Source organism: Ambystoma mexicanum, chromosome 12, assembly GCF_040938575.1.
Source record: "Ambystoma mexicanum isolate Mex_15411 chromosome 12, UKY_AmexF1_1, whole genome shotgun sequence".
In the NCBI taxonomy this organism is placed as follows: domain Eukaryota; kingdom Metazoa; phylum Chordata; class Amphibia; order Caudata; family Ambystomatidae; genus Ambystoma; species Ambystoma mexicanum.
Genome location: NC_090936.1, coordinates 530505990 through 530531876, shown reverse-complemented (window position 1 = coordinate 530531876; position 25887 = coordinate 530505990). Strand labels below are relative to the sequence as shown.

The 25887-nt window shown below is 45.2% G+C and overlaps 1 protein-coding gene across 2 annotated transcripts in view; it reads left to right on the top strand.

Annotated features, from left to right (window-relative positions):
- Positions 1 to 25887, top strand: part of LOC138513746 (C-type lectin lectoxin-Thr1-like) — a 634248-nt gene that overhangs the window by 487699 nt on the left and 120662 nt on the right. For both annotated transcript variants that reach the window (XM_069628829.1, XM_069628832.1), the window contains exon 4: positions 15365 to 15505. In XM_069628829.1, coding sequence (XP_069484930.1) covers positions 15365 to 15505 — 141 coding nt within the window. The remainder of the gene's footprint in view (positions 1 to 15364; positions 15506 to 25887) is intronic.

Below are 25887 nucleotides of genomic sequence, written 5' to 3'. Positions count from 1 at the left end.
CGAGCGGTGTGCAGCGCAGTGTGTTGGGTGACAGAGCGTGGAGTTTAAGGATTTTATTCTACAGTCTGTTCTTCATTACTACTACGTTTGGAGGCAAAACAGACTTGGTTCACATCAAAAGCCCAAACACACACAGTGAGCGCACGGTGTCCGGTGCAGTGTGCTGGGTGAGTTCGATGTGTGAGTGGAACAGACCCCCCGGATAGCAGTGCCCTCTTGTGACAAGGATAAGGAGGAGGTTAGCTCCTCACTCGGTGAGTGTAAACTTTGTTATTTTGTGGTTTGAACATATAGCGGCTCTGTCAAACCTCCACTGTTGACTCTCGCTTGTGTTCTTTAATTTGCTGCACATGTTCAGTTTGTTTTAAAAGCAGATGTGTAGATGGCGGCTGGTCTGAGGAGCAAAACAGTAGTGGATCTGACCATTTGAAAAGCGTGTGAGTGTCTTTCTGGGGAGGCGGAAGCAGGCTGTGCGAGAATGCTCTGCCCCTAGTCGAGTTGATATCCCCACCGTCAACTATGGGGGTATGGAGGTGCCAGGACCTGTGGAAAGCCCCCCTGCCCCAGCTCTGAATAATAATGTTATGGAAAATAAGACCACAGTGACCATAACGGCCCAAATACAAACTTTTAGGGGCAAGAATGTATCCCTACAGGCATCGAAAGCATCATTTTTAGCCAACATGCTTAAACATTGCATCTCTTGTAAGGGAAGCGTAGAGGGCCTAAAGGAGCCTTGGGTGTCAATTTCTATTCCTACAAAGGAAAGTTATCTTCTGTCATTGAAGCCAGCTTTTGGTGGCAAGTCAGCAAATTTTGAATGTTCACACTTGTGTCAAGAGTCCCCCGTGATGGCTACTTGTTTATTTATTTATTTTCATTTGTAAAGCGCCTAAACCCTAGGGCATCAGGGCGATGTTGCAGACCAATTACATTTATGCACAAGCTTGATTGATAACAGGGTATAACAGCAATACATTGGGAGTGGACATACAGTTAGGAGAGGGGAGAATAGGAAATTTCAGGACATGGATTGCATGCAGGGTGACATCCTGGTCGGCGAAAGTTTAAGCAAAGAGCCAGGTTTTCAAGGTTTTTCAGAAGGCCCAGTATGAGTTCTCTGCTCTTAGGCGGCTGAGAACGAGTACCAATGGCTAACTGTGACTGTTGGGAAGCTTGCCCCCCCTCCTTGGGCTCAGAGACTGTGAGACTATGGAGAATAATGTCTTGGATGGCTCTTTTAATGACTTGCTTTCTGCCAGTAAGAACCTGCTGAGAGAGATAACGGACATTGAACTGCTGACACTTCCTGAGCACATGAACACAAGTGATAGTATGGGAAGGGAGGAGGCGCCCTTGGGGTTTAGGACTTCCAAGGGGCGTCTTTCAAAGATGAATGTTGAGAAGGGCATGTCAACCATTTCAATGGAAGAGGTTGGAAACATATACATTTTATTATTTGTAAAGCGTGACCAAAAGTTCTGGAAGCATAAGGGCGCTGTTAGATGGATTAAAACAAAAACATACAAGCCTACATAGAACCCTTGCCTAAAACCCCCGGTTGGTGCGCAGTGACTATTTTGTCTAAATAAATGATTCTTTAATTTAAACTCATTAAGAGAGGTTAAGCTTCTTAGATCCGGTGGAATTGAATTCCATGCCTTTGGTGCCGCCATGAAGAAGGCACTGAAGTGATCTTACATAGAGGCACCACAAGTAGATTTGTGTGATTCGACCTGAGAGATTTCACATCTGGTTTCCAGGTTATTTTATCCTTAAGATAAGGGGGATTTAGACTGTCAGGAATTTGAATGTAGTAGACAGGAGCCTAAACTCTATCCTTGCTTCAATTAGGCATCCAGTCAAGCTTCTGTCTAGCCTTAGAGACATGGTCACATTTTTTCAATCCAAGCACTGTTCTTTCCGTACTGTTTTCAATCGTTTGTTATTTTGCATAGTCACCTTTTGTAATCTCACCTAGAAGGCTACTACAGTAGTCAATTTTAGAGCCTACTATTGCTCTTGCTACCGTTTCGCAGCTTTTAGATATGAGACAAGGGTGAATTTGGGCAAATAATCTAATTTAATAAACTGCCGAAGGCAGTTGACCTGAGCTTGCATACCAGGATTCTGATTAAGATAAATTCCCAATGTTTTTACTTTCTCTTTGGTAGCAATTGTACAACCAACGATCTCAAAGTACTGATATTCAGAACCTAGCCTATTTATTCTGGAACTCATGTCCATTAACATAAGTTCATTTTTTTTTCCACTGTTGAGTGATAGGCCACTTTCTATTATCCAATCCTCAATTATTTGGTAAACATTATTCAAGGATTGCCTATCTTCTTTATACCGACCAGATAGCAGGATGGCACATTGTGTGTCATCCACACAGTTAGTAAACGAGATGCCAGTTTCCTCAAGCAGCATGAACAACAGCGCACTATATATATTGTAAAGAGGGGGGACAAACATGCCCCCTTTGGTAGACCATACTGTAGTGCCATTGAGTGTGCTTCTGCTGTATCACTACAGACCCAAATGGACTTGCTTTCTAAGAAGGAGTTAACTCAAGCTGCTGTATTAACACTGAAATTAGCAACGCTCCTCAATCCTTTGACAAGTAGGGCGTGATTCACCAGGTCAAACGCAGCAGACATATCCGATAGCATAAGTAGAGAGACTTGGACTCTTATCCATGTACTGTAACATATTTGATTTATGATCCAGCAATGCAGACTCAGTAGCAAAACCTGGTCTGAAGCCTGATTGCTGCTTATTCAGTATATTCACCTTTGTCAGATGGACCAGAATCTGTTTATACACCACTCTGTCCAATATCTTTAACAGGAAGGGAATGTTTGTAATGGGTCTATAATTGGCTGGACTTTTTGGATCCCAGCCAGGATTTTTAATTAATGGAGTAATCCAGGACCCTTTCAACTCAACTGGAACATGGTTTTCCAGGATCTCTTCACAAATTTAGTGAGCACTGTTATTAAAGAAGGAGCACACGCCTTCACTGTGATGGCTGGACAAATATCCCCCTTACATTTAGTTGGTTTTAATTTACTTATAATCACCATTAGTTCTTCTTCTGATACAGGTTTAAAATTAAAGCATGCACCTATGTCTGTGAGATTTGTTTCCACAATTTCAGGTTTACACATGACAGTAATGGGGACCTCATTCTCTTTTTTCAGAGAGATGATGTGCCTAATTTTTAACAAGCTTGTCCAGCATAGCCTCTTGGATGGTTGTAAACCAAGGAGGACATGTGTATGGCGGGGCTGAAGAGGCTCTGACATTAAGTTCTACCATCTACACCCCCGCCTAGGAAGGGTTTTGTGCTACATTCTCCTCCACGCCTAGTGAATGTGGGAGTGTGCTTGGGGAAGGTAAATCAGGATGAATTGGGAGATAGGGAACTTGATGGGGTGCTTGTTTCAGTGGATCTGAATCTGGAAGAAAGGTTACCACTTATGGGTATACATGCCCGACAACCTCCGTCTATTCAGCCTGTTCATTTCCCTTTATCACCAGAAATGCTGCAATGCCATAGTCAATGTGTCTTTCGAGTTTGACCTTTGCAACAGGTAAGCCTGTGAAGCCCCCAGTTGTGGTTACATAGGTGAAGCATAGATGGCACATCACCCCCAGTACTACCCAGGCAGTAGACCAAGTTTATAAAAGTGTGTCAACTGGTCAGGTACTGGAGGGCCCACCCTTAAGTGATGTGACAACCGACATCAAGGGAGAAAAGACCAGAAATGATTTTCCCAAAATAACCTTCAGTCTTTTCTCCCCTGAACATTTCTGACTTTGCCCCCACCCCACCCAAACCCCCAACCCTCTACTTACTTTGCTGCTGACTCGCTGTGTTCCTGCAACGCCTGTTCCCTTTCACTGCCGTGATCGGGAACCGGAGCCTCAGGGTCCTTTCCCTTTTTTTTTTCTTTTTGGGACAGACTGTGGGGGACACCCCCGCTCCCAATATAGTGAGCAAGGGTGTGGGGGACATATCCCAAGCACCAAATGCGTGATTTGGTTGAACTTTTCAGCCGTTCAGAATTTTCGAACACCCGAAATTCATCCAAATGACGCATTCAGGCTTTTGAACTTGTCATTTTGGCAGATTCTGTGATTTTGCGCCAGATAATTCCTGATGTGAAACCTGTGTAATATTACTAAATCATTGGAGACAGCTTTGTTGGTTTTGCCTACGGTCCATGACTCTGTGGGTAACAGGGTTAATAACCAGGGTGAATGTCTTATCCTCCATTGTGTCAAAAATAAACTTTATTGAAGGCTTTCTTGTAGGAAAGCAGGACAGGAGGACTTTGCGGAGATCAAATAGGCAAGATGTTGAGGATGTTGTTGAAGTTGTACCACTTCCAAAGAACCTACTTCTTGTTACTTCCCCTATAAATTAAGGTGTTTTGTGTTCTGTTCGAGGGTTTGGAGATGAGCAATCACAGGAGGGCATTTTTCCCCTGTCTCTCCCACTCCCACCATCCTACAGGTGGCAAAGGACCTGCTAAATGAAAATCTTCAAATTAATTATTTTAAAGCGGACAGGGAAAGTACGTTTAGTAGCAGAGGTCTTGGTTGAGGCAAGTGCGACAAAGAACTATGTCATTTTTCGTCACAACAAAGCCAGAAAAAGATGGTGTCTCTTGAATTCTAATTTTAATGCTCCAAAACCTAAAAATAAAAGGGGATTAGGAAGAAATGTAACTAGAAGCTCCAGGAAGTTCCTGCGTAACTTGTCCATCGCTCCTGCCCCTAAAGCCCCCCACGAAAAGTGTCACAAAATGCTAAGGTGTTAAATCATGAAAGTGGGGGGGCTAGGAAGCACAGGGGTGGCAAGGAATTAATCTGTGTGGTGACTGAATATATACATCGCCTCCATGAAGCAGGAAGGGGTCAAGGGAACGACAACACTTCTCTAAATCTAGTTGCAGAAAGGGGGCAGGGGCAATACGAGAAAAAGGATGTGATTGATGTCCTTGATGTTGACTATGGTGTACCTCCAATTGCACCCTGAGTTAGGTTTATGGGCAATACAGGGGCAAAAAACACAAAGGGATGCTCTGGGGTCCCTGGGATTGGGGCCATGCAGGTGATAAATAATTCCCTGTGGGAGGCTTGTGAGCTGAACCCCTTGGCAATCCCGTTTATGACCTTGGCGAATAGAAGATTGGTTACCTGTCAGGGGAAACCAAACTTGGGTGTGCTGTCGGAGAAGGACAGAGAAGGAGCGGTCGATTTGAATTTCAAACTAGTGCTACAAAAATTACCACTGGATCGTGATAAAGTTGTTCTCAATAGATCCATGGTTCTGCGCATTCTTTTAGGAGTGCCACCGATAGCAAATGTGTCTACAATGGACATAAAATGCGTAGAGAATCTTGGAACAAGTGCAACTTGGAAGTGATATTACACTTCAATTCAAGTTTGGTTGGAAACCAGGTACTAGCAGTGGCTGATTTTAATAGAACCTTGGTATTTGATTCATATTAATTGGTGGCTAAAGAAATACACACTGTGAATACAGTGGGCCCCGCTCCCTTGCTTCATCATCAACCTGCCATGGCACAGGTGAATTTGAATCTTGTGATACAGTGTTTTCGCAGTGACAATAGGACAAGACAAATAACAGTCATAGGTATGGATACAGTGATTGGTGATGGGTTTCAAAACTGGAACTGGGTGGCAGCCACATTGAATGTGAGGCCTGGATCCACTGTACGAAGTAAGTGATAACAAGCGCTAGTAGGAATGTTCGTATATATTTTCATGGAATTGCTGGGGCTTTACTGATTTGTTTCCGGATGGCAGTGTTAACCTTTTAAATGTGGATTTATTTTGTCTGCAGGAAACCTGGTTAAGGGCTGCTCCAACGGTTGATGGATTTTCTGTATTTTTATTGACGACTATTATGGGTGAAATTGGTCGACTGTCAGAAGGTCTGTCGGTGGGTCTTTCCAATGCCGTATGGGACAAGGCATCTGTTTTTTCTCAGCCAAATTCATGTGTACAGGCCATAAAACTTACTTGGAATCATTTGATGTTCCCAGTTAAGAAGAGACCCTCCTATTAAATTTGTATTGGAACCCTGAGAAGATTTCACAAAATGAAATCCTAGATTCAATTGAAGATAATTTGTTCAGTTGGCATTCTTTGGGGCTGCAGCATTCATTGATTGTCTGTGGTGACCTCAATAGAAGATACTTTGCTTGGCCGAAAATACATGATGGGTGTCCTTAGTGGAATATTGGGGCCTGTGCATTTTGAATGGGAATATAAAGGGGAACGAGCCCCCACACCACATGTCAGTTACGGGGTGATAAAAGAACATTTTATACTACTGTTTAGTTTCTGAGGACCTATATCAGGAGGTTCAAGACATGAACATTTAAATAACAGATGTCAATGATCATTTTCTGCTAAGGTTTATATGATGTATAAAATCCAGTAGTGTGTCTATGGACAGGTATTGTTTCCCTTTGGAGGCTAACTCTGGTGCGAATAGGGTGCGTTGGAATGCTTGCAGTGCCCGTCTATTCAACTTGATTTTGTTATCTGTGTCCTATGTGTCACTCCTTAATGAAAGGTTTAATTGTAGTGAGTATCAGGTGGTCTGGGACGAAGTTTATGAGATAATGCGTAAGGAGAAGAAACCAAGGGTAATCCATCATTTTAAATATGATTTTGTGATTATTCTCAAGAAAAGAGTACTGAGAAAACCTTATATCATTGCCCCAGATGATGTGCTATAAAAACATTGAGTGAAGACCTCTTATAAATACTGTTATGTCATCATAAACACCATCTACTCCTAGAGAACACTTGTGAGATGCTGAAGACTTTGTCTTGCAAAAACCTTAGGGACTTTTGCTCCATTATAAAATAAAATGAGAAGTTACAGACCTTCCTACAGTCTAATCCAATTTCACAGGAGTGTTGTAGAGCTCATTTTCAGTATATATATATGTCGGAGAATGATGAACCCACCCTCCCCCTTTGCTGGTTCAACAATTACAGACCTATATCACTTTTGGATATTCCATCTAAGATATTTGCTAGGTTGGTGTTACGGGAGCTAAGGAGTTGGTCAAAACAAGAGTAAGAGGTTAGTCGTCTCTCAGACTGGGTTTTGTAGAGGAGTTGGCATGGAGGTCAATGGTTTTATTCTTGGGCTTTTCAAAAAAGAGGCCATAGTGTGTGTTAAATCCCTCTATGTTGCCTCACTATGGTGTTTGAAACTGTCCTGAGAAATAAACTGTGGGCTCAATTAGATCTGTTAGCCATCCTTGTAGGTTTGTATTCCAACACTTCATTGCAAGTTAGGTTGGATAGAAAGGGGCATTTATCGGCCCCAATTAAATTGGTAAGAAGTTTGGAACAAGGATATTTGTTGCCCCCCCTGCTTTTTAGCCTTTTTATTTCAGATATCGGGGATGCCTTTTCTGCCACACAATGTTTTCCACCAAAGGTTGATCGCACACGTGTGAACTATTTACTTTCCCTCAACGATACAAGCTGGGGTCAACTTCTTTGGAAACAATAGCAACCTAGAAACACCTAGAGGTTTTGAGAAAAATTCTATCTGCCGAAGGTTCATCAATTTGCTTGTTGCTAAAACATGCAATGCTAAACAAATTGTCCTCCCCATGTGTGAGGTGGTACGAACAGTGTTACTCTCCTGTGCGATGATGTATCCATTCACTTTTGAATCACTCACCATGATAAGGTGAAATTTAGATTGTGGGAAAGAGACTGGATCAACACAATAGAACTGGTACGAGGATATCGCCTTTTCTCTGGGTAGGTTCTGGACATCAGACCATACGATACAATGCCTATTTATACACGTGTACAGGCACATTTTGGTGTACTCAATGCCTGCGCCTTCATATGAACCTTTTCCCGACACAGGACATTTTAAGAGATATGGGAGGCATAGAGAGTAGACTGATAAAATGTAGGTTCTGTAAAAAGGAAGGTTTAGTGGAAACCACTTTCCCTTTATGTTGTATGTTATGGAATGTTCCCTGTTCCCTGTACGTTATGGAATGTTCTATGCTTGTTTCCCAATGTGATCACTAGTTTTCATTTTTAATGGAAGACTTCAAGCTTTTACACGCAGGTATTATCTAGCAATTTATTTTTACATAGACATCTTTTAAATGGTGTCTGCCCACTATTCGTTTTTATGAGAGGTTTTTTCAGCTGAGGAAGTGGGTATGAAAAAATGGATTAATAGGTTAACAGAATTTTGATATTAGTTTTCTTATGAATATCAAGCTTTTATGATGCTTTTTTTTATAGATGTGATGTACTTGTTATACATGTTCTTTTTTTTACCTTTAGGATGAATGGACTGTGTTATGATGTTTTTTATGTAAGATCTTTTTTGAAGTATGTTTAAGTACTATTTATTTATTTTTCATTTATTTATAAGGCACGCCCACAGGCATCAGAGCGCACCAAAACATAAACACAAGGCAACAAACAATAAAGACAGGACATAAAACCCTTGATCAGCGGGAAGACCCAGTTATAAGTTACTAAAACAATATGGTCTTTAAATGACAACAGAATTAGCAACAATTTTTCTTGAGTCTTAGAGTGGAAGTGAATTCCAGACTTTAGTCGAGATGACTGGGAAGGATTTACCTGAGACATTAGTCAGCTTGAAGCACATAGGTTTCACTGGACCGTGTTAGAGGAGCAAAGTGATCTAGTCGGAACACACAGAGAGATCTTAGTTTTGAGGGAGGTAGGTGAAGAGCCAAAGTGAAAATAGTGCACCAACATTTCTGCTTTAAAGGATACAGAAGCGGTAATGGGGAGACAATGAAGATCTTCCCTACTCGTGGAAATGTGTTCCTGCCTTGATTTGCCATATACAGCATCGTTCTGTGTGATTTGAAGTTTGGACAGGCATTTCTTAATGGCTCCAATAAGAAGCGAGTTCTATTCTATTGCTATTTTGTATAGCGCCAACATGCCTGCAGGCCTCAGGGCCCTCATGGAACGTACAAACAGGGAACACAAAGACAGAACGAGGTGATGTGGTTGCTTCAATCTTCCTAGTCTCCTCCCCCATCGAAGAGATAGGTCTATAGTGCTTTCCTAAACGGTGTGTCTGATGAAAGCTGTCTGAGTGGCTGTGGTAGGGCTTTCCAGACCCTTGGAGCCCATGAATTGAAGCTGCAGCCTCCAAACCTTTGCAATCAGAAGTGTGGCTGTGTCAGTAAAGTCTCTTTATTGGATCGCAGTGTACGTCGAAAAGGCAGACTCCTGATCTGTTAACTAAGGTAAGTAGGAGCATCACCAGCCAAGCATTTATAAACCAGGGTTAATGCCTTGAAATGGATTCTCTTGCAGACAGGGAGCCAATGCAGTTCCCTGCATGCGGGTTTAATATGGTCTCGGTGCTTCAAGCCACATACGGCTCTAAGCACGCATTCCGGGATATTCTGGAGTCGAGTTACATTATTTCCTGAAGTTCTGACCACCAACCCGTTATAATAATGAAGCCTAGAATTTATTGTGGCTGCTGCGATTAATGCTATGTTTCCTTCTGACAAGTATGGGCGTATCAGCCAGAGGAGCTAGGTCATATAAGCACAGGTGAAGCTTAGATGAGACACATGTTTTTTAAAATTCAAGTTGGGGTCAAAAGTGACCCTCAGAGTTTTCACGTGGTCGGAGACCGGTATTGTAACGCCTCAAATTGAGAACGCTTTGTATTGCGCATCCAACTTTTTAAACTTTACATCTGTGCCCAGAATCAAGATTCCAGCCTTACAGTCCTTCAGTGTGAGTTCTCCATCATCAATTTTTTGATGGCAACAAAGACCTCACTTACCGTTGATAGATATTCATCATAGGATCCAGTTAACTCCAGGATACTCTCGATGTCATCCGCATAGTTTGTGAACTTCAGGCTGTCCAGAAGATCAAACAGTGGTGTTGAGTATATATTGTATAGCAGTCGCGACAAACCAGACCCTTGAGGGACACGGCAAACTGAGTTGAACCTGCTGTGATTTGAAGTTCTCCTTAGCAACGTTTGCTCTTCTTGGTCCAAGGAAGGATTTAAATCAGTTCACCGCTAGACCTGAACAGTTGCCTATTGCCTATGTTAGCTAGCCTATCTGCCATTATGTCTTGTTTCACCAAATCAAAGGCGGCAGATAGGTGTAGCAGTAGCAGCATGGCCATACCACCCTTATCTATGATGTTAGCTATGTGCGACTTAACATCCACCAATGCTGTTTCAGTTCCATGCTTTTTTCTAAAGCCCGTTTGACCTTTGGCCAGGATTCCCCCCTGTTCTACAAAAAAATCATACTGAATGCATGCAACTTTATCAATGACCTTCAACAAGTATGGCACATTTGTGATGTGCCTACAATTGTCTGGGTCGTTAGAAATCCATGCCTCTTTGATGCAATCTGTAATGGATCCTTCCTGGAAGGATCGATTGATGAATGTTATGACCGATGGGCCGATAGTGGAGGAGTATCCCTTAAAATATTAGACCAGGAAGATGTCTCCCTTGCAGGCCGTGGGTTTCATTTTGTCCACGATTTTCGGAGACTTTGTTAACTGTTACTCAGTGAAAGGCGAACATGCCACTAGTAACATCTGCCTTGGTGTCCTGATTCTGATGTATTGTGTGTATCGACTAAAATGCGTGTGATGTAGGCGGAGTTTCTTTGTGAACCTGTCATGAATTTTCTGACACCAGTCGTCATCAATGGTCACAGAGGGTTTGGGAACTATGCTCTTAAATTCGTTCAAAATTAGGAACAACGCTCTGGAGCTGGATTTTGCTCCCATGATCCGTTCCGCTATTTTATCTTTTTTAGCTTTAAGAGTAGTTTTTTGCTAGCTTTTGGCTGTCTCTTTGTAAGTCGTGAGAGGGGAGTCTAAGGGGTTTTTCCTCCAACTTCCGTCTTCCATACGCTTGAGTTTTCTGGCTGCAATCACTTCCTGGGAAAACCATTGATTTATTTTTGGTTTAGATTTAAGAGTTACCTTGAGGGGGCTAGTTTCTAAAAGGTGTCATGCAGAGTGGTACAGAGCTGTGCAACATAGCACTCCAGAGAGCCTTGCTCATCCAGAGAGGCTAGCTGGGGATGTATGGTAGTTTCAAATGCCTCGTGAGGGATATTACGAGTACTTCTCAAGAGGGTGGGGTTAAGAATTGCACATACCCTTGTGCCTGATGTTTTGGGGGTCATAATATCAAATTGTATAGTGTAGTGATCAGACCAACAAAAGGTTTGGACATCCAAAGGGGAAATAACTAGGTTTCCGGACAGTATCCAGTCTAAGGTGTTACCCCTTGGTGAGTTGGCCCACTTACATGTCGCCTTAATCCGATACTGTTAAGAAGTTTTAAATACATATTAGCCTCAGTATTGGCAGGGTTGGATGCCCATGAGTTAAAATCTCCAAGAACTAATAGAAGAGCAAAAGAGGAGTAGAAATGGGAGGATGGTACAGAATTAAGATGCTTAGTGTAAATGTGGAATTCAGGGTGAGTTTCACCAACATAGCTTCACAGGCATCAAGTACTGGGGGGGTAGAAAGAAAGATGAGGCATTCCCTGAAAATTATAGCCACTTCCCCTCTGTCCCACTCGATATGCATGACCTTGTAACCTGGGGGTGTAGCTAATTGAACGGAATGCAGATTGGAGTTGCAATAGTCTTATCTAGACAGAATTAAGGCCTGCGCAGCAGAGGCACAATTTCTTTCAGACACAAATGGCTGAATGTTCCTCAACTGGCGAAGATAATACAAACAATTTGTGGACACCTCACTGGCATGGAAATCAGCAGAAAGCGAGGAATCAGCATAACTGCCAAGCGTTTTAACTCTGAGCAGTCAAGATGTTGCAATGATCCCAGAAAAAAGACTGGAATTGAGGTCCAGTTTGGCCTTTGTTTGAGGTAGGCAAAAAAATCAGCAGCTCAGTTTTATTGAAATTAAAGAAAAAATCTAAGTGTGCAAGCACATCATATCAAAGTCTGGAATCTAAAAAGGCTCTGAAAGTAGTGGATTTGATGGATGAGATACGAAAGTTGGTCACAATGGAATGAGTGACTTAAAATACGAGAGACAGGGAACAGTACTTATTGAAGATCTGGAGCAACTTCTTGGAGTTGCATGCCATATAAATTAAGCGCTCAAAAATCTTAACTATTAGATTCAATTTATTGATTCCACAGCATTATAGCGTCGTGATTTCTGAAAAATTGGGGATATACTTGCCATAATATTCTGCAAGTCCAACCTCACTTCCTCCTTGTTGGTTGGCTCAGGGGCCTTGACAATGGTTTGCACCAGGTTCTGTTTGGGGCTTATACCCCGGGAAGAAATCTTGTGCCCCAGATATTCGACCTCTTGTGCCCTCAGGACATACCTTTCATATCTAAACTTGACTCTGGCATCCTGTAGTTTAGTGAGGACTTTTTTGAGAGCGAATTCATGCATGTGTTCATCCGCAGAATAGACCAGTATATAGTCCTAGAAATAGGACACATTTCCTATGTCACGGAGTAGTAAGTCCATCATGCTCTGAAACGCAGAGGCCGCGAACGACAAGCCGAAGGGCATCTTTGTGAACTAGTACATGCCAAACGGAGTGATAAACGCTGTGAGTGGTTTGGATTCTTTATGAAGATGAATCTGATGATATGCATCCCTCATATCCAGCTTGGAAAACACTCTGGCTTCCTTCATCATGAGGATTAGTTCATTTATGATGGGGAGGGGGTAGCTATCTGAAATTACCTGAATCCACCATGACTCTCGTCTCCATGCCATTCACTCTGATTGCACAGTGGGGCTTTTCCCACCTGGCTCGTGAGCTGTTTACCATTAACACTGTGGGTCTCCCTTCTTCAGATGAAGATTCTCCTTCCACGTTGTGTTCAGCATTAATGTTCATAACTTTCCTATTTCTCCACCTGCATATCAGTGAAAAGTGTCCAATTATCTTGGACACGCATTCCTTGTCTGTTGCTGGACATTCTATGTCGTTGGCTAAGGGTTTGGTGCTGGTGCATCTGTGACAGTTTAGTGATTCCTTCCATTCCCACGTCCCTTCTCTTGCGTCAGTCACTTGTTTCTCCTTCTTATTCCTATATGTGATCGCCTGGACCTCTGCTGAGCCGGAGCTTCCTGCATACTCTTTCCATCACCCTGCGGTTTCTTCCACAGCTCTCACAATCTCTATGGCCTTTTCCAGATGGCGTTCCTTCTCCAAAACAAACTTGTCCTGCACTTTTCTGCTGTTGGTGTGGATTGTCATCATGTCACAGATCAAGCCTTCTGCATTATTGTCAAAGTTGCACAGTGCGGCTAGTTCGTGCAGCTTGGTAACATAGTAATCTACGGGTTCTGACGCTTCTTGTCTGTGACTATAGAAATGTATCCTGTGCAGCACAGTATTTTCTTTGCTGGCAAAGTGCTTGATAATTCATCTGACAGGCCCCTCTTTGTAAACGTCGTTGTTCCTCATCCACCCCTGCTTCGGGCATAAGGCCTGCAAACACTCTTTGACCTTCCACCCCCAGCATGTTTATTAACATAGCTCTGCGCCTTGACGCTGTGTAACCTGCACCTCCTAGTGCTTCCAGGTAAGTTGTGAACAGGGGATGCCACTGTGGCCATGGAATTGCAGGCCTACCTGGTGTTTGCAGAAACGGCGGGGGCGGTGTTGCTCCTTGCATGATGATGTGCAGGTTCTATTCTTGATCCTCGTTGCCAAATATGTAGTATAATGATGAGAAATATGTCAGGTGATGTTGACAACTTTATTCGTCAAGTAATAACATGCAGTTAACACAGAACAGGGTTCCTTGAATGTTCATGGGCAGGGAAGGTAAAATGGTGCTGGGCAACAGTGTCCGGAGCTGCCCTGTGGTACAGAGGCAGTCTTAAGTCTCTGTTATGGTGGAGCGTCGGGAGCTCGACCTGCTCCGGAGCTCTGGCTCCTTCTCGCTGCATCTCTCATGCTTTTCGCGGCTCTCGTCGAGTCGCGCTCGAAATCTCACAAGACTGCGCGGTTGCGTGTCTCGCAAGGTCCCTACACTGTCGACTTGCATCACGTGAGGTGAGGGTCACATGAGGAGTGGAGTCTATTGTTTATTCATGGAAGCTACTAATTAATGCTCTGAATATTAACTCATACTATGAGATAATGGCAAAGGTGCCTAAGGTGATGAGGATGAAGAAATTTGAAAATGTCAAGAGTATGAAATACTAAGCCTGCTACACTTTGGGACTCATTACAACTTGGCCAGTGTGGAATTACTATGCCGGCATACAGGTCATTCTGCCACCTTCCTAGCAAAGATTGCCGGTATTGCAGGCACCGGTAACACCGGCACATGTAATACCAGAAAACTCCACAATGGAGTCCATGGAATGGGGAGTTACACCGTCCCCCAGTACTTGTAATTCCGGTGGACATTCTACCGGATGGGAGTGCCGGTAATGGCAATACAGTTTGATGGTATCATGGTGGATTTACCGCCAGGATACCAGCAAACTTGTAAAGAGTCTCTTTCTATGTCTTTGATCAGAATCTAGAACAGGGTAATTGAGCATGGTCCCTGCTTAAATATATTACCAAGTGAACTGACCAAGTCACTCACACACATAATGTGTGCTGCACTCCTGTCAGGATGAGGTACAAACACAATTTCTACAATGCTCCTGCTAGGAAAAGATCACACACATCATTGTTGCCACACTCTGTATGAGAATGGGCACAAACACAAGTCTGCTGCCTTCGTGCTGGGGAAAGGGTGAACACATGTTTTGCCTCAGTCTTGAAGGGAAGGGGTACACAGACAAATGTTGCCAAAGTACAGCAGAAAAAAGACCACACATTATTTTAGCATGAGGATCTCAGTGCAAGTGGCAAAGCCACACTTGTTGATGTACACCTTAGGAAAGTTCACACACACACACACAATTACTCTCTCTCCTGGGCATTTGACTACAGAAATTGTACATCCCCATGTGTTGTGTATAAAGAGCCCCAGTCAACTGACCCCTGCCCGAAAAATATTATGACAGCATTGTGGCATCCAGGCTTCATGTAAACATAGCACAGCCATGAAGTAAATATTCAATATAATGTATCACCCTTGATCTTGTGCCAGAACTGTACTTAAATTTCATCTGTCAACACATCTCAAAATATGTCACCATTGCTATTAATTACCTTTTTTTTTTCTGGGCTTCATTACATACAATCAACTATGTTGTTTATGTAAAATATCATTACCACATGTCTAATAGGTGTCTCTTTCTCTCATTTAAGGCAAACTGCCTCTCCTTCAAGTCTCATCTGGCTTCCATCCACAGCACTGAAGAAAATGATTTTGTGTTTATCCTCATGGGAAAACCACAGGATCCATTTAATGGAGGAGCCTACTGGATAGGAGGCCATGACACATTCCAGGTAGATGACTATCCTACATTTTCATATACATTGTATGATTGAGAGCTTTTGTATCTGACTATCGTTTTTATAGTGTGTGCATTTAACTGTTTTTCGTCCATGCCTAAGTATGAGGGAAAAGACGAGTTTGACTCTTCGTTGTTCCATTACTTCCTCAGTGAAATCCCTGCCCTACAGAGACAGGCAGACTGTTGTCCATTTGGAAAATAAAGATAGTTTTTTTTCATATATGGGCCTTCCGGTCGCCTCACCCTGTGATATGGATGCTAACCTCCGAGTTTCTTCTGGAGAAGGGTACTCCTCAGAAGACCTGTTTTCCTTATGTCACAAGTGTATCCGAGAGAAGAGATAAGGATGATCCATACCCATCACCACTTTGTCCGTCTGTCTCAGTACAGAAACAGACAAAGGGGTAACCAGAGAGCCGAACCAAGTAGAGCGCACATGAAGAAAAGTTCTGACTAGCTGGGAACTCCTGTGCTCTACACTCTTTATACACAATTATATCCCCTTCTTTAGGAGCTAATCTTCAAAACATCTCGCCTCTGGTGCATGCTGCTGTACTGTACCAAAAAGATAGTATCTCTAATTAATGAGAATGTTCTACTACTTAACATTTCACAATAATGTCTATCATGTGATTTTTAGCTTTCATATTCACCTGGTATTGGTCTGGTAATCACTGCCCAAGCTGTTTTTAGTTTTCCACCCAGGACAGTGGGCCTTATTACGAGATTCGCAGTAAAAAACGGCCATTACCGGCATGCCGGTAATAATGCATCCGAGTAGCCTTGACGCCGCAAATAGCGGCCGATTACGAGAGTGTGTGCACGCATGTGCCGCATGCCGGTAACGTCCATACTGCCATGGCGCTAATGACCCTCAAACTCCTGATAGCAGCATCATGTAATGCGCTGATGCCGCCTCCGCCTCTGCCTCTGACCACCCCTGGGTCCGTCAATACATGACCCGGAAGGAACATCATCGCGCCGAAACGGGAAATGCACCGGTGGCCATCTTTAAAAACACAATCCAATGCAATCCTCCAAACACAGGAACTGTACTTACTAGAGAGCACACACAATCTGTATAAAATGGCAAAAGCTACAAAGAAAGATGCCCCCGGCAGTGCAAGAAGCGATTCTCAGATGATGAGCTCAACATGTTGGTGTACACATTGGTTGAGCATGCAGATGAAGTGTTTGCTGAAGACCTGAGGCGTCCCGCCCAAATCCGCGAAAAGGAAATATGGTAGGAAGTGTCCAGGAAGGTCTCAACACCACCGCCCACACTGTTAAAGATGTAAAGAAGCAGTGGGAAGATCTACGCCTCCGCTTCAAAAATATATTGTCGTCCAACCGCAGTCAGTGGCTGGCAACAGGCGGCGGCGACCACTCTACCACCAAACTCACCAGGTGGGAAGAGACATACAGCACGACCATCAACATGGAGGAAATCAAAGGATTCGGAGATGATGAGTTGGGAGTACCGTCATCGACAGATGAAGGTGAGTGTCCCCACAAACCATAGATAACCAAAGCATGATGTAGGCCAACTAATGTGATAGTGGAGCAAGGCAATGCATGACCTATCATACACACATGGACATATCCCTGTTCAGATGGTGGTCCAACCACTGTCACATTAACATGCTGCATGCCAATTCCATACCCAATAGACACCCTACACACAGCTAAACTGCAGTGGCCTCATTACAACTTGTGCAGAATGGGTTAACGGCGCTGGTAATGGTGCCGGTGCCGTTAAACCCACTCTGCACTATTACGAGGTCCCCTCGCGGGACCCGCTCTGGACGTCTGGTTTTTCCAGACGTCCATAGCGGGTCCCGAGAGGGGACTAGGGAGCTAACAATGGGCCCATTGTTAGCTCCCTCCCCATTCTCATTGAGCCCTATGGGGGCTCCAATGGGAATGGGGAAGGACCGGGCCCGGGTTAAGGGCATGGCTACCTACAAAGTCGTAATGAGGCCCATGTGTTACAAAGCACGCAAACCACAACACAACGGTATTCCCCACAGCAGACAACACCGCAAAAATGTGAGAACCCGACGTATGCCGATATATCCGCCCCTATTGCAAGCACCCTGTCTGCCACAACTACAAGAATGCAATGCATAAAATAGGAATAACTGCACTAACACCAATGTATGCATGATGCACGCACTACCATCACTGATGTCCTGCCTCTCTTGGTCCCCCACAGGTACAGATGGTGACATTGACGGACTGGTTGCAGCCTCACAGGCCAGGACACCTGTTAAAAAATCCAGACCCATGGGTGATGGCACCAGGGCATCAACATTGAGGGTCATTCCTATGCCCAAACTGCCACACAAAGCACCACCATCAACACAGGCCAAGCCCCAGGATAGCCAAACAGCAGCTGAGACACCACATGAGTAAACTGCAACGCAGGATGTGTCCACTGTAGTGGAAGCAGAGGCAGACGGGACACAGTCGGCCGCCACCAGCTCCATCGGGGAGGCAGCTACCTCAGCTCCCCATAGTGATGCCGAGGGAGAGTGGCATGGTGAGGAGCACTCACACGGGGATGACAACCTGTATGAGGATGGTGCACATACACCAAGCCCACAGGCAACCCCCCAGCACCCACACAGGGCACCACAGAGGGAACCCCAGATGGCACCCCTCAGCACCAGTCCAGAGGACAGGGGAGTCGAGAGATTTGGTCCCCATCAGAGGACAGCCCTGCATTGGGCCCCCATGCAAGTGACCCATCCACCTCGCAGCCATTCATGACATTGAGGGGTGCATGACACGAATGGAGGGGTGCAGGAGCAGATGACTGAGCTTGTTAGGCAGTATGTGGCAGAGGGTGAGTTGACCCGGCGCCAATACTGTGAGAACACTGCGTCAATCATAGAGGCCATAAACAGGAACACACAGCTGATCAATGAAGGGTTAGCAGCAGTAGCCCAGGTCTTGGGCAGGATTGCAGATAACTATGAGCAGCGGCGTCCTGCACCAACAGAATCACAACAATGCACATCCACATCATCTGGCACACCAGCCAGCTCAACCCAAACCAGCCCTGTGAGGATGTACAGGCGCAGCACACGGCACTCAGAAATGCAGCCCCCGGATCCAAAGAGAGGCTGCCAGTAGTAGGGGCACCCAACATGTGCTGACTCCATTGGCACCCAAAAACATGTATTGAACATCATGTGTGGGTGTTTGGGGGAAGGGGGTGTGTGGTCGTGTTGGGGGAGGAGGAGAGAGGTGGGAGTGGGTGTGTGGGTGTGTTGGGGGATAGGGCACAGGGAGGGGGTGTGTGGGAGTTGGAGGGTCGTTTGAAATTGATGTTTACAGTTAAATACACTGGTTGTGTACAAAAAAATATCATGAGTGGACATTTGGTTTCTGTGGCGTGTGTTTATTCAATGCATGACAGTGCACAGTGCCCATCTACCTGCACACCCTGTTTCTAAATGCACATAATCCCAGTGCCCAGATTACAACATCCATTGCAACCTCTTCATCCCAGTGGTTCAGAAAAAATTGTCTATCAATGATTGGCCCACAGCACGTCCATCTCGTGCATCGCGACTTGGCCGATGTGCTACATCTTCTCCCTCCTCGTCCTCATCCTCAGATGCAGTGGCAGAGGTACGTACCGCCGGATGCACATGTGCAACTTGGCACAGACCATGATGATCTTCCCCACCTTCTCAGGCCCATAAAGGAGGGCGCAACCAGACCTGCTGAGGCAGCAGAACCGTGCCTTCAACAGGCCTATGGTCTGCTCGATCACAACTCGGGTACAGGTATGATTTCGATTGAAGTCCTATTCATGCCTGTTCTGCGGGTTCCTGTCAGGGGTGAGGAGCCACAGCTTTAAGGGATAGCCAGCATCACCTGAATGGGAGCACAATAAGGTATGCGTGAGGTTATTTCTTCTATGACACCTATACTTAGCCTGTTCATTCTTCATCTTGGTACGCAGGGTATCCCCAATGGCACCCATTGCCTACACATATGCGCAACCATCTGGCCTGTTCACGACTTGGCCAAAAAATGGTGGAGGGCATGTGTCACATACCGGACTGAGGGGCCTTCACATCAGACTCAACACCCTACCAGATGGAGTGAGAGGGACCATGATGTAGTCACCTGTGAGGGATGTGTGGCAGGTGATGTGACTAAATGCATGTTTGCCAATGTTTTGTGCTTAAGGCTGATGTCCGCCATATCACATGTACTTTGCACTCTTATGCCGGCGGTAATTGCTCCATTCACCATGGCGGAATCGGTAAGGTTCCGGCAGCAACCATGGCGCTAATAGCGCCATGGTTACCGCCTGGGTCATAATGAGGCCCAATGTGTTATGTGCTATGGTCCACAGGTGTGGGTTGCGTTATCCAGATGATGCACGGTGCCAACTTTCATGCTGGCACTCATGTACTGTGGATTCCTACCACTGAATTTGCACTCATTTAGGTGATGTTCAGTACTTTGTAGGTATTTTCACTAGCAGTATTAGCACATGTTTGATCATGACTTGTCATTCATCGGTTCATTTTCCCATGTTGGCATGCAGCGCTACTGTAGTGTAGGGCCAGTGACAATCAGTGTATTCCGTGGTTGGGATTTATTTGTGCACACTCATGGATGCATGTCCTGTTTGGTGCTTTGGTGCGGTCATGTGCATTATGCTTACTCACTGCATGTTGCTGAATTGTGTTGCAGAGGGTACGGTCTGATGATGTGCAGCTGACATCTTGAGGGGTGTGGGCTGCTTGCACGTCTGACATATTGCCATTGGTGTGACGCAAAAATTAGTTGGCTGACATTTTAGGTGTCATGTTCGGGGTGGGATGTTTAGGGGCACAGTGTTTTAAAGTATTGGCACTGTCCAGTCAACACCCCAATCTCACCCAGGTGGAGTATGCATCCCCACCCCAATACACTGCCATGGGCCTGTCAGACAACTTACCCAGCAGCCAGGCACGTTGTGCAGCATATCGCTCCATGTATCGGGGTAGCGAGGAGTTCCGCAGCACCATTGCATCATGAGTTGATCTGGGAAATCGGGCACAGCAATGTGTGATGATCTTGCTGGAGTCACATACCATCTGCACATTGATGGAGTGGTATTGCTTACGATTGCGGTACACCACCTCCATGGCATGAGGGACCACCAATTCCACATGGGTGCAGTCGAGGGCACCAATACAATTAGGCATGCCTGCCAGTGCATCGAAGCCAATGTTTGTATCATTCACCTCCTGGGCAGTCCGTGGTAGGGATACGTAGTCCCTTGCGTGCTTCAGGAGGGCATCCAGCACTTGGTTCAGCATGCGTGAAAAACAAGGTTGTGATATGCCATGCAGCTGCTGACACTGTGTGCTGGTAGGTGCCTGTGGCCAGAAAGTGGAGCACAGACACTTCCTTCAGTGGAGGAGTGGGGAGGCGGTGCGGATTTTAATCAGGCTGACTATGTTGTTGTGTATTATGTACACAATGGAGGTGATGGTGTCCCGGTCCGGGCGGTACAGGGTGTTGATCTGCACAGGAGTTAGGTTGAAAGGACTGGCCCTGATGCGAGGATTGGTGGCTGTCTACGTGGAACTACTGGCTGCACCGGTGGGAATTTCTGGACCTGTCTCACCCTCCTTCTCCTCCTGCATCTCCTCTGTAGTACCTGTTGTAGTTGTTGCTCATAGAGTGGCAATGCAGGCATGTCCTTCAGCCCTGGAATTGCAACAGCAAGTGGGATCGTTTTGGTGCAGGAAGGGGTGTGGTGTGTGGGTGTGCTCCTTTTGTGCTGTACCAGACTCCATTGCCTCCACCTGTTCTGATTGTGTACACATGTGGCAGTTGGGAACACAGCAGATTGCTATTAACGGGTGATCCGTGATGCCGGTGATACCGGCATGGTGGTGACCCTGATTACCGCCTTCTGGATGCCGGTAGGCGCATGTACGCGTGACTGTGTAATGTCCTCCTGTTAGTGGCATCCCGGTATTGCCGCCACAAAGGGCGCGTGTCCGTGCAGATATCTATACGGAGGGGCACGGTCCAGGCGGTGGCGGTAATACCGGGATGTCGACTCGTAATAGGCCGGACCGGTAAATGATGCCGGTATTACCATACCGGCATAGTTTTTCCCTTACTGCAAATCTTGTAATGAGGCCCAGTGTACCTAATTTATGGGGGTCATTACGAGGTTGGAGGTAAGGGGTAAACGGCACCGGTAAAGGTGCCGGTGCCGTTAACCCCTTACCGCCACATTACGAGGTCCTTTAGTGGATCCCGCTAAGGGCGGCTCTTTTTCCAAGGCGCGGTTAGTGGGAGCCGTTAAAGGACCAGCATGCTAACAACGGGCCTAATATTAACAGGCCCATTGTTAGCATGGTCCCCATTCCCATTGAGCCCTATGGGGGCTCGAATGGGAATGGGGATGGGTTCCCAGAATGGGGAAATACCGGGTCCTCCGAGGTTTGAATGGCCCGGTAATTCCCCATTCAGGGAATCCGGACCTGGTATGTGGTAAGGGGGTAGCCATGACACTAATAGCGCCATGGCTACCTCCAACCTCTTAATGACCCCCTATGTGTATGTATTGTGTATGTGTATGTATTGTCTTTTTCTAGCTCTCTTGCTCTGGATTTAGTTATTCACGGCTGCAGTTCTTCTTCTTTGTCTTTGGCGGTCAATACGAGGTTGGTGGTAAGGGGTTAACAGCGCTGGTAATGGTGCCAGTGCCGTTAACCCCTTACCGCCGCATTACGAGGTCCTTTAGCGGGTCCCGCTAAGGCCGGCTGGTTTTACCAGGCACCCTTAGTGGGAGCTGCTAAAGGACAGCATGCTAACAACGGGCCCATTATTAAAGGGCCTGTTGTTAGCATGCTCCCCATGCCCATTGAGTCCTATGGGGGCTTGAATGGGAATGGGTTCCCTGAATGGGGAAATACCGGGTCCTCCAAGGTTGGAATGGCCCGGTAATTCCCCATCCAGGGAACCCGGACCTGGTATGCGTTAAGGGGGTAGCCATGGCTCTAATAGCACCATGGCTACCTCTAATCTTGTAATGACCCTCTTTTTTTATTCTTGCATCAAAACGTATTCTTTTAGACAGGAAGAGGTCCCACCTCTTCAGGGCTTGACGTCTCCAATGTAGTTCCAGGCCTTTTTACCATGTAATTTAAATGCATGGTCTGTGCCTTCTGACAGCAAAGGGACCTTCAGATGACAGTTTGTACCACAGCCTTACAGAATTGCGAAGTAAGACAGCATCCCCAGGATACAACAATGGTTGCTTTAATAGTCTTTCAGTTTTGACAGTGCTGTTGTTGTCTTCACTGTTCTTCGACCTCTCCCCCTGTGTCTGCAGTTGACGAGAAATAAAAGATGCACTGACCATCAAAGAAGCCACATATACGTAAATTTCATGTACAAAAACATTGGAAGTTTCATTTGCAACTGTCAATGCCTTAGTGGGAGGAGCCAAGGGAAGTTGCATGTGCTGTCCTGTTACCACATTATGGGGCGTTAAATGGTGGTTGGATCTGGGCTGATTGCGCAATGCGAACAGTGCTAAAGGTAAACAGTGAAGCCCTTTTTTTTCAAAGTTACTTTATTTTGGCAATTATTTCTTTGAGCAGGCTGTTTAGGCGCTCACACGTCGTGTTTGCTTGCAGGTTATAGGCACAGGAGAATGTGTGCTGTATCCCCAGTAAGGTTGTGATATGCTCAAAAGTCTCATTCACAAAATGATGTCCATAGTCTGACCGCAGAACCTCACACTTCTCTAACAAGGAATTGTACAGCCCTAAGGGTGTCAGGGTGTGAACAGGGACCAGATTCGAACCATCAGGAAAATAGGCATATGACCGCGATCATGCACCGGTAGCCCTGGCACACCTGGATCATATCAACATAGTCTATATGGAGATGTTGGAAGAGACCAGTCGTGCGTAGTATGGTTCCTCTCACTATACATCAAGTATATCCTCCAGATTTTATTTTTACAAGTGAGACAGTTTTCCATAAATGCAACTGTATGCGCCACATATGCCAGGGTTGATTATTATCTCCCCTGCACCTTAAAAACATTTAAACTAAATTTGCTGCAAACCACATCATAACTTTATCTTTTAGCTACCAGACATAGGAGTGCATAGTGAATACAACTGTTTCTCCACATATTAGGACAGAACCATTCTTTCCCCATGTGTGCAGCAAGTACCTCTTTACCCATGTGAGTAGGGTAATGCAGTTGTGTGAGTGCAATCTGCAATAATGCTATTGAGAGCACTAGTTTGCCTGTGCTTTCCTGTCGCCACTAGGCATCAGGGTGAGATATTGAACATCCCCTTCTCATCAACAACTGTTTCTCCTCTGCCAGAGCCCTCCACTGAAATTCCATTATTTGCACAGCTGGTAATGTGTTCTTTCCTTCTTTTAAAATCATGTTGTGCACATGAATAAGTGTGTTAGATAGTGTATCAAAGTATGTTATTCTTGAAAAATATGCTGCGCGATTTGCTTCGGCGTCTGCTCCTTTGTTGCACCGGGAGACTGCGTCATCCCCCCTCCTGGGGGCCTAGAATTTTACGACTGCTATTGCTGATTGGAGTTGAAGCGTGTCTATGAGCCTGCCCAATAAGGGAACGTGCTGCAATGGTGTGCCGTCAGTACCTTGGAAGCCCCTCCTCAGCCATTGTGACAGTGCAAAATGTACAGTAGACGTCACGTGCGCTGAATTGGAATGCACTGCAATCTCCTGGTCCGTGTGTGCGTCTAATGGTATTATAAGAACTACTAATTCTGCTGCCTGCCCTGAGAAATAAGAAGACAATCTCGTGCTTGCTATTGCTTCTGCTGTACCGTCTGCTTTTAATGTCACCACTGCCATCCCTGTATGTTTCTTCCCTGTTGTCTGATCTATTGTCAATGACCCGTCAATATAAAGCACTTCTCCCCCTCAAGAGGCTTGTTCCCCACCTTGGGAATGTCGTCATACTGTTACATGTATATAGTACAGTTGTGTAAATAGTCTCCTTCCTCCACTGGTTCTGCTACAAATGTTGCTGGGTTTACAGTCCTGCATCTTGCTATTTTGATTACTGGATTTGAGATTTTCACCTTGTATCGGAAGCCCTTTGTGTAGGCAACGTACTCATGGGCCTTTCGAGAATTGCAAAAAGGGCTTGCTCCATGTAAACTATGGTACTACACCCCATAGTAATACTTGCTGACTTCTCAACCGCGAGTGTGGCAGCAGCCAGAGCTTGCTCACAACCGTAATCTCCTCTCATTATTCGGTCTAAACGTCTGCTATAATAAGCTAAGTGTTTGTGTCCTACGGTAGTCTTCTGTGTGAGTACCGCAGTCATCACTACGCCATTGGAGTGTGAGAACAGGAAGAATTCATCATGCTAATCTGTAATCCCTATCACTGGAGATGTGCATCTTGCTTTCTTCAACTCTTTGAATATGTCAGTCATTTTGTATGTCCATAAAATTTTGCCATTCCCCTTCTGCGCTTCATTGAGTCTGCTTAACAAAGGTCTTGTGTATGTGCTATATTTAAACATCCACACTATGCAATAATTACAGAGGCCTAGAAACTGCTGCATCTTCCTCCCTGTCATTGGCATCAGAATTTTGCGGGTCGCCTTCACCCTTTCTGGATTCACCTTTTGCCTGTCCTGGGATATCAATTGTCCTGTGTATTGCACATCCTTTTGGCAATATTGTAACTTTGCATTGTCCACCTTGTAGCCCTTTTCTGAAATACTGTCAGTAAATACACTGAGTCATTTTGACACTGGTCTTCTGTCTTGCTGCAAATCAACATGTCATCTACGTATTGTATGATGTGCTCTCTATCTGTACGTTGCCTAAATCCATTTGAAGGACCCTATTAAAGATAGATGGTGACTCACAATACCCATGTGGTGATCTTGTATGTTTCCACTTCCGCGTTCTATATAGGAATGATGTTAGGTCTTGTGATTCTTCATGAAGTGGTATAGAAAAGAAGGCATTCAACATGTTCATCACCGTGAAGTGTGTACCTTCCGTTGGGATTCTGCACAGAATTGTCGTTGGGTTTGGAACTAATGGAAATTCTGCCTCTACTATCTGGTTCAAAGGGTGAAAGTCTTGGATAAAACGCCAAGACCCCCGGGTTGACCTTTTCACAGGGTACACAGCTGTGTTACATTGTGATTCTGAGGTACTAATATTCCCTGCTTCACCAATGCGGTAATTGTTTCATAAATTCCCTCATCTGCTTCCCTTGATATGGGATACTGTCTCACCCTTGGTAGAATAGCTCCTGGTTTGAGCTTAATCTTGACTGCTCAAATACCTTTAAACAAACCAATGTTATAG